The 11,097-nt window shown below is 39.9% G+C and overlaps 1 protein-coding gene across 3 annotated transcripts; it reads left to right on the top strand.

Moving 5' to 3' along the window:
* The first annotated feature begins 10 nt into the window (after nt 1-10).
* On the top strand, nt 11-11,097 carry CFAP298 (cilia and flagella associated protein 298). 3 transcript variants are annotated; one of them, XR_004842304.1, is made up of 7 exons: nt 14-1,911; nt 3,743-3,810; nt 5,905-6,063; nt 6,548-6,679; nt 8,856-8,951; nt 9,056-10,385; nt 10,715-11,097. XR_004842304.1 is itself a non-coding variant. In XM_035896465.1 (6 exons), exons 1-6 carry the CDS (start codon nt 1,746-1,748, stop codon nt 9,164-9,166), a joined length of 732 nt encoding a protein of 243 aa, XP_035752358.1. In that variant the 5' UTR covers nt 14-1,745; the 3' UTR covers nt 9,167-11,097. The 3 variants fall into 3 exon arrangements, 2 of the variants coding, with proteins under 2 accessions (XP_035752359.1, XP_035752358.1); XM_035896465.1 differs by having other exon boundaries at nt 9,056-11,097; XM_035896466.1 differs by lacking the exons at nt 8,856-8,951; nt 9,056-10,385; nt 10,715-11,097 and adding an exon at nt 7,243-8,839 and having other exon boundaries at nt 11-1,911.

Raw genomic sequence — 11,097 nt, 5'->3', positions numbered from 1 at the left:
GGCTGCCTTCGGAGCAGCGGGAGGCCTGGGCCGGAGCGCTGCTCGGTCTCCGGGGTGTTTGTGCCCCGCTGGCTCACCGAGGGGGGGCTGAGGGGCGGCGCGAGGAGCTCGCTTGGCTGCGGCCTCGCAGGAGCTTTATGCCGGCAGAGGTTAAGAAATGCTTCTCGAGTCCCAGTTCAGCAGCAGGAAAGCCGGCCTCCCCTAAATTTAGGAGAACAGCAAATCTCCACCAAAGTTGCCAAACCGGGTGTAAATTCCCACTTTCTAGTCTTTTAGTAGGCCTTGTTTTTTGGAGACGGTTTGCAGCTCTGAGCTTCCCACTGCACACGGCTGAAAATTCATATGTTGTATGACCAAACCTGTGGCGCGTCCTGTCCCATAGGGGCTGCATAACCCCTTTGTGACCAGAGGCGTACCCAACACGTGAATGAAATTCTCGTGTTGCCTACTGCACGTGTGGTGCGAGGCATCCACTTGCCATGTGATTGCAGGGTCACCAGATGTGTCTACATCAGTGCTTTAGTGCAATTCAGGACTCTGCTTTTGAAAAATATTTACTGTTTGTCCCTGCTGACCACACTTTGATTTGCTTTGTGGATCAGCCTGGGAACGCGTGAACTGGGATTCCTTTCAGATGAGACTGACCTGAAGACTGCAGTCCGTCTACAGCTGATGTGCTCCAGCCTCAAATATGTCTGTAGTGTATGAGGCCATGCCGAGGCTAATCTGAAATAAAATAATTCCAGAAACCCAGATACTGTTGTTACCGTATTTTCAGCATTCGCTTTTCCACAGATCTGCTCCTGTTGCTCCACAGTACTTGCTAATTTAGTCTTGGCTTTTTATGTTGTCATGTGCGTGCCTGTATTCCCAGCCACAGAAACAGAATTGATGTTTCCTGGGACTTGGGGTACTTCTGGTGTGTCTGTTGTGAGATGGATATCCATTAATTAATATGGCGATGGTAAGAGGTTGGGGGGCCTTCAAGGAAGGGATGATGTGAACCGGGTTGGCAGCTGGATAAGTTGTTCTGGGGGAGAGCAGTGAGTGTAGCTTGCAGGCCATGGATCAGGCGCAGGAGGCTAGACGAAAGGGTTAGGAAACTGCATCTACACACTGTCTACCCTCGCTGCCTGAGACTGTACCTTGGTAACCTGTGTTTACAACTCTGTTGTCTCAGCTAGAATTGCCCTGTACCATTGTTTCTTGATTAGACATAAATTACCGTAGAGACTTTTTTTATGTCATACTGGCTTTGAATCTGACCCTTTGGGTTGGATGTCATATGGATAAAGCTGTGGTAGTCCAGTTATGTATTTTCTGAACTGCAAAGAAATTCATTACTGTATAACAATAAAATGTTTTTCCGTTTCAAAAGAAGTTGCTTCCCCAAAAGTACTTGGAAAAAGGAAAATGCAGTCAGCTAAAGCTGACTAAGGAAATACCAAAAAGAAAAGGTTTATGGCCAGCAAGTATTGTCTAGGTTTGCATACTTGCACTGTGTTATTTGTTCCATTGTTTCATATATATGTGAAATGTATGCACCGTAATGTAATTACAGCACATAAAGCTATATATTTGTGCCTACATATATACCTTCGCATTTATTCCATATATGTAGCTCTTTAGAAACTGAAGGCTAGGAGTAAGTTTTTCCTGTGTGTACATAACGTGAAAGGCTTTTGTAAATCATACGTTCTCAGTAACACAGATCTTTAATCTTGTTCTCTAAACACTTTAAAGAGATGGAGGAGCTGGCAGAGCATGGTGTTTTCTTGCCTTATAATATGCAAGGACTGACAGAAGAGCAAATTGAAGAACTGAAGTTAAAGGATGAGTGGGCAGAAAAGTGCGTACCAAGTGGTGGAAGTGTCTTCAAGAAAGATGAAATTGGGCGAAGAAATGGACATGGTAAATTAATCATAAATGTTTATTTCTTTCCCTGCAGACATAGATAATCTATAATACAATGAACAACATGAAAACCACAATTCTGGACCTTTCACTTTTACCTCGCTGTCCTGAAAGATGAAAAAAAATGAGTAGATTTTAAGTATACATATTTCAGACCAGCATGTTAGCTGGCTCATGTTTATTTGCTAATTATAAAAATAATCCTATAAATAAACTGTGTTAGAGGTAGTTGTAGATGTGTTATGTGGTAGCTATTTCAAGAGCCTGCTTTCGCAATAGATCAGCTAAAATATAAGTTACAGACGTAAGTCTTCTGTCTTGGATTAGGGCCTGGTGTAATGTTGATTTAAAAGGCTAAGTAGTAGTATATTTCTTCAGCATGTATGTTATTTAACCTTGCAACCGTAGTATGTGGAAGTAAACTCCATAGATCAGTAAACAATTATCAGAAGCAAGTTTGACTGTTTCACTTTAATTTATTCTCCTCATGTGTAAATGCATACTTGTGTACTGTTTTTCTCCAGAGGCTCCAAGATACATTAACAGGTTGTTTGTCTAATATTTCTCCTTTTTTCTTATTCGCTGTGACTCAGACTTACTGAACTCACTCTCATCACTTTTTCCTTCTGCAACTGCAGCCAAGTGGTTTTGCCTTAGCACTTGGTATGTGTATTGAGCGCCACTTTAGAGTCAAGAGTGTGAGGACTGATTGCACAGAAGAGACCGCGATTGTCTTCTAGTTGGCTGTCCCTGTACCCCTGACACCACAACAGCCCTTGTCGGGTCAGCAGCCCTTCAGATATTGATTGTAGGGTAGCTCAGTTAAGGAGGAATTGTTGAATAATTTCGTCTTAACTTGTCATACGCAAACGGCTTACTCCAAGTGTTGTATTTTGGGGAAAATAATTTTTATAACGCAGGATGTTGCCCAGTCAAATATAAGCCTTTGCTGAACTTGATTAAGAGCTTATATTACAGTGAAATGTTTTCCCTCTTAACTGTGTTCTCAGAAATAGCTGCGTGTCTCGTACACAGGCACGTGGACAAAGCCTGTCTTGTCTGGCATGGTCGTGAGCAGTGACGGGCTTTGCAGTAAAAATTTGCAAGCAACGTTAACGTAAGGACAGTACTGTCTGTAGTTGTACTCAGGCATTTATTTGTTAGTGGGAGGACAGCTTTGTAATGTTAACAAAGTTATAATAGTGAACAGCATGTAAACGTGGGCCAAAACTAAATACTATCAAATGATGCATTTAAATGCTCATCTGCACATGACGAGTATGATTTAATTGGATTTTTGTTTCTGAGGAGAGGCTTTTTATAACAAAATAGGTAACTATAATATGAAACACACATTGTATTTGCAAACCTTAGATTGAAATTTTAGTTGGAAAAAAGTCAGAAAACTCCCAAGTTCTTGTCCCCTATTATGCACATCTGCCAGCACAGCCCGCAATAGTCGTAAGTATGGCATGGGAAAGAGAGTCTTGTTTTTTGTTGTGGTGAGTATGAGATTATAGGTGTTGCTTTCTACTCAGTATTTTTGTCCCAAATGAGGCTCCAAATACCAATTAAGTGTCTTTGTGGAAAAGTAAGTTTGCCTCTCCCAGGAGAAATACCATTTTGTTTCTTAAGTTAGTAAGAAATATGGCAGTGAACTAACAAACTGGTAAATAGACTGCAACTTAGTAGTGTCTCTCTTGCCTTGTGGTTTAACAACATTTCATTTGCTTACAGTAGAGATTAACATGGACAAGTTGTTTGCTTGGTTTCTTTGTAGTAAGCATAGACTATTAAATATGTGTCTTTTTTTTGTGTGTGTGTCTAGCTCCAAATGAAAAAATGCAGCAAGTTATAAAGAAGACAATAGAGGAAGCCAAGGCATTAATCTCTAAGGTAAGTTTTCTGAAATAGCACGTGGTATGTGGGACTTTCTTAATAGGTGCTATGTAGTTGGGCAGCTTAAGAAAAAATGGACTTTTTTCAGTGCAAGTGCTAACTAATGATTTTTGAGTAGTATCATGAAGTGATGTGAGCGATCTAATAAAAACTAACGTTTCTGTTAATGATTTTCTTAATGGCTTTTGGCAAGCTGGTTCAACAAGTTAAGGAATCAGGTAATAACCTCCAAGTGAATGCTGGCAGCCGAGACCACATTGAATGATTAAATTGCATTTAATTTTATCCACGTGCTCTTAATTTGCTATTGATGCATTCTTTGGGCGAATGCTTGTCGTGTTTTCTGGTGAAAAATTAACTGCATTCTGTGATGTTCATGGAATAAAATACCTTTTGCTCATTAACATAGTCCTTTGAGTTTTATGTATAATTAATTGAAAAATGTGTTCTAGTCTCTTAGATTAGGCCTTGGTTTTACAAGCACTTGGACTTCTGCTCAGTCCCCATGAGTTTGTGTGTTTAGAGATAAGTGTGAGGGTATGCCCTGATGGGGCTATGGTCTCAATTATTCAACTTCGCTTTACCAAATCTGTAGATGCTCTGTATTGTGCCTCAGCTTTCATATGACTTTGAAACACAAATTAAGTAATATTTATTATCAGATTGCATCTGCAAGTAGTTTTCTTCTCCCTGCCCCTACAGTACTGGGAGCTAGTTTGCTGAAACTTTAAAACAGCTTTAAACCAGTTATGCACTTAGATAGTGTTACTGAATTTTGGTGTTGCTTGTGCTTTTAAATTTGCCTTCTTGGCTGTTTCATTGCTGAAAACAGCATCCTAGCAGTTATTTAGAGTGAGCAGCTCAGTGTTTCCAAAGGCCTTGTGGAGGCAAGCAGAGGAGCTGCCCTGTTGCCTGGAAGTGCTGGAGTGCACTGAGTTGCAGCAAACCTTCCCTGAATTGAGGCAGGATTTCAGCCAAACTGTTCTGAGTCATAGCAAAATCTATGCAAAATGAGAGATGTTTCAGATTAAAGCTTCTGGACTATAAAGATTTTTCCCAGATGAACTTCTTTTTTCTGTTGGATTGCATATTCATCAACTGTTTCTAAACAGGGAGGAAATTAATAATATGTAGTCAAATATACCTTGAGTCGAAAATGCCTGCAGATCTGGTCTCCACTTTGCAGGTCTTCCTGGGTGAAACTTCCAACTATATACCATGTTGTCATTTACAATAAAAAGTCGCAAAATTGCTGCACTGCATGCTGACTTACTCCAGAAATTATGGCCATTCACTGATGAATGAAGTTAAGGATAGTTTGTGAAGTGGTTTGTTAGGTTCCTCACTTTATAATGATGAAAATGAAGAAATATGCCTGTGTATTAAAAAAAAAAAAAAAAGGTTGATCATCTGAGATTGTGAAACCAATTGTACTTGCCAGTTAACTAGTTTGGGAACGTCCACAAGGAGGCAACATTCTCTTACTCTCTTTTTTTTTTTTTTTTTAATAAGCCTTATTACTTAAAATAATGGAACTGTTAAATCTATAAGCAAAACCTTTTTCTTCCCTTCCAGATGCGTCTTATTTTTCCTCTGTCCGTTGCAGGAGGGTTTGGAATGATCTCAAGTATTTGATCTTACAGATCTCTGCACAAGCCGTGTGATATGCCAAGCCTTACTCTTCTGCTCGCATGTGCTCTATTTTTTTTCCTCAAGTTTTAAGCCCCTTCCCCAACCCTTGCTTGAATTCTACTGTTTTGAATCTTGTTCATGAATCACAAGTGCTTGGAACAAAAGACTCCCCATCCAGTTTCTGTTTCTTATTTGAATGCCTGCATCCCACAGACATTTCCTACACAATTTAGCGAAGGATCTCTTACCCCCCACCCAGTGTAAGCAAGATAGATAGAGGGGGAAAAAGTGATGTATTCAAAAGTTGATATTCAAACGAGAAAATCTGTGCTCCTAATAACTTTGTGCAGCCAGTTAGCTTTGCTCAAATATTCCGTTGTTGAACTTTTGAACTGACTACAAAGCAAAGTCTTTCTTCATATTTTTTTGAATTACCAATGATCCCTGCCTGTATTTCAGAAACAAGTTCAGGCCAATGTGTGTGTTAATATGGAGATGGTGAAAGATGCATTGGACCAGCTCCGAGGGGCTGTGATGATTGTGTATCCAATGGGACTGCCTCCCCATGACCCAGTTAGGATGGAGTTTGAAGATAAAGAAGACTTGTCGGGAACTCATGTATGCAGTAACGTGTTTGGACTATACAAGTAGTGTCTGGGTTAAATACATGCTATGTTGTTCTCTATTTTATCAATGAAGGTTGTTTTCTTTTGCATGACAAATTTTATTTAATATTTTTATCTGATAGTTTAGGTAAAAGCACACCAATAGCTTAACTAGAAATAAGATGAATGAAGTTTATTTCAAATGTTACATACAAAGTTCAGGTGAGTCTGGGACTCATTTTAAGTAGCTTGTCATTTCTTTCTAGTGCCAGTATTGGGAATTTATTGCCCGAAGTGTTTATGTTAGATCAAGATTGAATGGAATATGAACAAAAATGCTGTAGATTAGTATGAGGAGAAAGATGTAGCAGAAGTATAGTGTAAAATTACACTCTCTTTTCTGTTAGGAATTCCAGAAAGATTTTGAAAGGTTTTGAAAACAGGCAAAAACCAACCCCCCCCCCCAACACTTCACCTTGTTTGTTTATTTGTCACAGGCTGGACTTGAAGTTATAGAAGAATCAGAAGCACAATTATGGTGGACAGGAAAGGAGTTGAAAGAAACAAAGCTGCTCTCTGACTATGTAGGCAAAAATGAGAAAACAACCATCATTGTCAAGATACAGAAAGTAAGTAAGATTTTTTTCTTAGAGAAAGTAAGATTTCTTTACAAATTACTCACCTTTGGCTGTCTAATTCTCTGTGGAAGAGAATTGTCTGTAGGTGTATAAAATGGATTAGATTAGTTCCGTATTGAGTGTCTTAAAACTGTACATCTATTTTAGGGTTTTAATTTATTATATTCTAAGTTTTTCTTTAGTAATTCCTTTGCCTGTCAGTTAAGTACTGTAGTTGCTATTACTCGCTCTGTAGCACTTTTCTATAGTACAGCAAAATGGTATTTAAAAATAGATGAAATACAAACTGAAAAGTTTAAAAAAACCCCGTCAGCTGGCTCTCAGTGCCATCTCAGTGCAGAGCACCGAACAGACCCAGTCATTCAGTCTGCCTAGTTTTTCTAATTATACCTGCGAATGTTTTTGTCTCCATATTCTGGCTTTTAAAAAACAGTTGTAATGTTTTGTGCATATGTGGTATGGATGCCTCTCATCCCTGTTTCTGTCTGTTCTGTGTCTGAAAGAAGTAACTCAGTAATTTCCTGCCTGTGATGTCCTGAGTTTCTTGATGGCAGGTCCTCAGGCTGTCTCAGTTGCCTGGGAAATGTGGACATGCATCTTCTTTGAGAGCACGCAAGCTGTGGAAGCTCTCCCAAAGCATCCGGTGAGAACTCGCTGAGTGCTCCAAGGAAGAATGAGCTGCTGGGCCCGCACCACCCAGCTGTGCTGCCGGCTCCAGATCACCTAGAGCTCCCAGCTGAAATTTTTTTAAAGAAATGAGACTTTCCAGTTGTCCAATGTGGTGAGGCAGATGTATTAGGCCTTCTGTATTAAGTTGAGAACACAGGTCTGAGTCATCCTCTGGAGCAACGAGCTAAAATGAGGCAAAGATCTCCTGCCACTCCTCAGTTTTATAGACCTGATGCTTCAGCAAAAGCCAGTCATTAAGTGTATACTGGTGTCCGCCACAATGGTCATGTTCTTGCACTATCAGAATTATTACCAAGCTACTGGGAGTGTTCATTATTATTTTGGACAAAGTGGTTTTGTACTAACTGTGCCGTAGTGTTCACCTCTGGTGAGTATGCCATACTCAAGGGAAGAAGGTTTGGTGTTTCAATTCACTTTCAGAGCTTTGTCAGTGGATGCTCACCCTGTTCGTGTGTGTGTGTGTGTGTGTAAATACCACATTCAAAATGTCAAATGTCTCAGAGTACTTATCCGTAGCTCAGAATTATTGTGGAGCTGCATTTAATTTCCATGTCAGTGAGAGCTTCTCTGCCACAGAAAGCATTAATGTTTATGGCAGACGTTATTACCTGCAGGTGTCTGCAATAGAATTGCTCAAAGATGAGTCAAGTGATTTATGTGTTTGTCGTTTAGAAGACCTGAATTGCTTTCTCTTTCCTATCAGGGTGACTGAAAAATTGTGTGACAACTCAACAGCCATTGAAGTATAGGCTCCCAGGAAAGTTGTCTTACTGTTTAATTAGTTGATGGACCTCTTCAGAGAATGCAAAGTAGTACAGTGGTTTTCTGTCTGACAAGGGATGCCTGCATTGTTGGGTTGGAGAGCTAATTTAAACCACCTCAGACCTTTTTTGTTCCAGAGAGGTTTCACCATCTCCGTTCAAACTGTTCTGTTTGCTATTGTTGACAATAGCCGTCATCAGCTATTTTCTGCTGGGCACATCATTTCTTCCATGAGGACAGTTGCCTGGAAAAAAAAATTCTTTTATTTGTAGTAACAAATAACATTTCTTTTATTTGTAGTGTTTTGTAACTGCCTTCCTTCCCTGCTTTGCTAAGTCATATGCCATCTTGAGTCTGTATTAGCAGGGGAGCTGAAGATGGATGGGCCCCATCCTGAGACATCTAAAATGGCCTTGAATCAGAGAGATTTATTATGTCTTTTAGAGCGGAAGTTTAAGTTAAATAGTCTCAATCCCATTTGCAGCTTCCATTGATGTCCACAAAATTGACAGTATGATTCAGATGCTGAGATGAAAATACAATTCTCACTTGAATGCAGCAGAAGTTTCTCAACGTTTATTTTCCTGTCCTGAGGGGCCTTAACTAAGTTGGAGAAATCCTATTGTCTGAAGAAAGATTTTGCTGTGTTTTCATAGCAGCTTCTCTTTTGTATCGCAAATGCTATCATAAATAAAATTTACGACTTCCCTTTCAGAAAGGACAAGGAGCTCCAGGGCGTGAACCGCTGATTAGTCATGAAGAGCAAAAACAGATGATGCTGTATTACTACAGAAAGCAGGAGGAACTTAAGGTAACAGTGTCTTCTTACTGTACGTGAGCTGTGTGCGCTGTCGTAGACCCTAACTGCAGGTTACATTCATTACCGCCTTCTTAACCTGTCGGTTCTGTTTGCAGAAACTGGAAGAGGATGATGACGACTCGTTTCTAAATGCTGAGTGGGCAGACAACCATGCTTTGAAAAGACAATTTCATGGTGTAAAAGACATCAAATGGGGCCCGAGATGAAGTCTGCAAACACCCTTTTGCCTCTTTAAGCTGTTTGGTCGATACACTTGTTTGCAACGAGGAGTTGTGTTGTGTGCGGTAGAGACTGCTGACAAACAGCAGATGCCTCTTTCAGCCTTAGGTTTTCAATAAATATTTACATTTCTATGTAACTGTAGCAGCACTTGTCTCTGCAAAGAATAGACTCAATCCTGTTGAAGTTTGTTATTTTATTAGAAACTTGTACTTTGAATATTGAAATATTTAAACTATTTCATAGATAATTTATCTAGTAAATATGCACTAGAATGTTTGATCTTGTTTTGAGTGGTCTTTATACTTTCTTCGTGATTCTTGCATTTCTTTCAGATGGTACAGTCTGTAGAAGGTAATTCATTTTATAAGAAACCAGTTTTCCCAGGCTAATCCACTGGAAGTTAGCGATTTTTATGTGCTTGTTTGCATTTCAACATAGCTAGTTCCAAAGTATAATTTTTAAATGAGTTGACCTCTTAACAATTGTTTAAAGGAAGTATTTTTCTATAAACACAAATAACATGAAAATCCTTGTGAAATGCTTAATTTTCATTCTTTTGGTTTAGTTTTCATTGACATTGGAAGCCAACCTAGTGATCTCATTCAGTTTAAGAAGCCATTAGCCATGATGCATTTATCTAAAGATTGAAGAAATCTGTTTAAAAAAGTAAGCATCATTTGCAAGTAGATTGGCTAGCATAAAATCAAGTTTAATAGGGCAAGATCTCTAACATGGAAGTGCTTCTAAGGTTATGGCTGGATGAAAAGTGTTTAGTTTCTAACAAATCAGCATTTTAAAATGAGCAACAATGAAATTTATCAGAGAGTGTTTCCACTATATGCTTGATGTTTAGGATGCTGCTACCATTTCTAAAAAGTATCATCAGTCAGTTCTGGGCTCAAGACTAACAAGGGAAATGCTAGTAGACTTGAAGCAAATGTTGTGTCTGTTTTGGAAGGGAGGATTCTGATTGGGGATACTGTGTGACTAATGGATAATTAAATCTCTAGAATTATTGAGGTAGATAATTAATGTTTAGAAACAAGTTACTCAAGTTTTACACGTTTAGACTTCTCTGTCCTTAAAGGAGATGCTTTTCTACGGAGGCAGACATGCACCCTCGTCAGGTCGCTTGCTGAGCAGCAGAAAGCCAGGGTGCCCTGAAAATTCTGTGCAAGGATCAACTGAGCATTTTAAAAAGAGGTGAGGCGATGTGGGCGCTCACAGCCAACAACTAAAACAATGTTTTCGCTCACACCCCAGAGCAGTTGTCCCTAGGCCAGCAGGGAGCTGAGACCGCCCACCTTTTCGGTTCCGCACTGCAGCAAGGCAAGCCAGCTGGGGACGCTGGGTCTGTAGTTTGCAGTAGGCTTCAGGATACTGACTTGCCCCTGCACGCGTCTGCTTCAATTCCACCTGAGCCAAACTAGATTGTGTTCACAAACTACATCAGTCTCAAGAACAGGCAGTTGCTTGCCAGCACCTAGTTTAAGTCAAATTTTAATGTGAAGTTGTTTTTTGTTTTTTTGCAGGTGCCGCGTTACGGCACTGTGGTGCTGGGGCTGCTCAGCAGCTATGGAAGTCAGATGGGTTTTGTTTGCTGTCTGAACTTACACCCGCTTTTGACGTTTTTCATTGATAGTTTTTTTGTCTTATTCATGCTCTAATCCTCGTGTCAGGAGGGCTTAGTGGCAGAGACATTTGAAAACACAAACGTCTGAGATGATATCAGACAGAAGCTTCCTGCCTTGCCAAACCTGCCAGCGCGACAAGATAGAAGTAAATTCTGTGGTCGTTGACTGTCCGCTAAAAATACCTGGCTGTGGCTCTCCAGATTCACAGATCTCAATATTGCCGGCTTAAGTCTCTCTGCTCGTTTGAGTCATTGTAAAATAACAAAAAGAAAGTGTCTTGC

The sequence above is a fragment of the Egretta garzetta genome, unplaced genomic scaffold, assembly GCF_000687185.1.
Source record: "Egretta garzetta isolate BGI_Z169 unplaced genomic scaffold, ASM68718v1 scaffold45, whole genome shotgun sequence".
NCBI classification, from domain to species: domain Eukaryota; kingdom Metazoa; phylum Chordata; class Aves; order Pelecaniformes; family Ardeidae; genus Egretta; species Egretta garzetta.
The sequence above is the reverse complement of the archived record's forward strand: the minus strand, read 5'-3'. Positions and strand labels throughout refer to the sequence as shown.

Excerpts from the sequence above, each read along its gene's own strand:
- CFAP298 (XM_035896465.1), top strand. The coding sequence starts at position 1,746 with ATGGAGGAGCTGGCAGAGCATGGTGTTTTCTTGCCTTATAATATGCAA. Across the intron at positions 1,912-3,742 it reads TGGGCGAAGAAATGGACATG|CTCCAAATGAAAAAATGCAG; the intron begins GTAAATTAATCA and ends GTGTGTGTCTAG. Across the intron at positions 6,680-8,855 it reads TCATTGTCAAGATACAGAAA|AAAGGACAAGGAGCTCCAGG; the intron begins GTAAGTAAGATT and ends CTTCCCTTTCAG.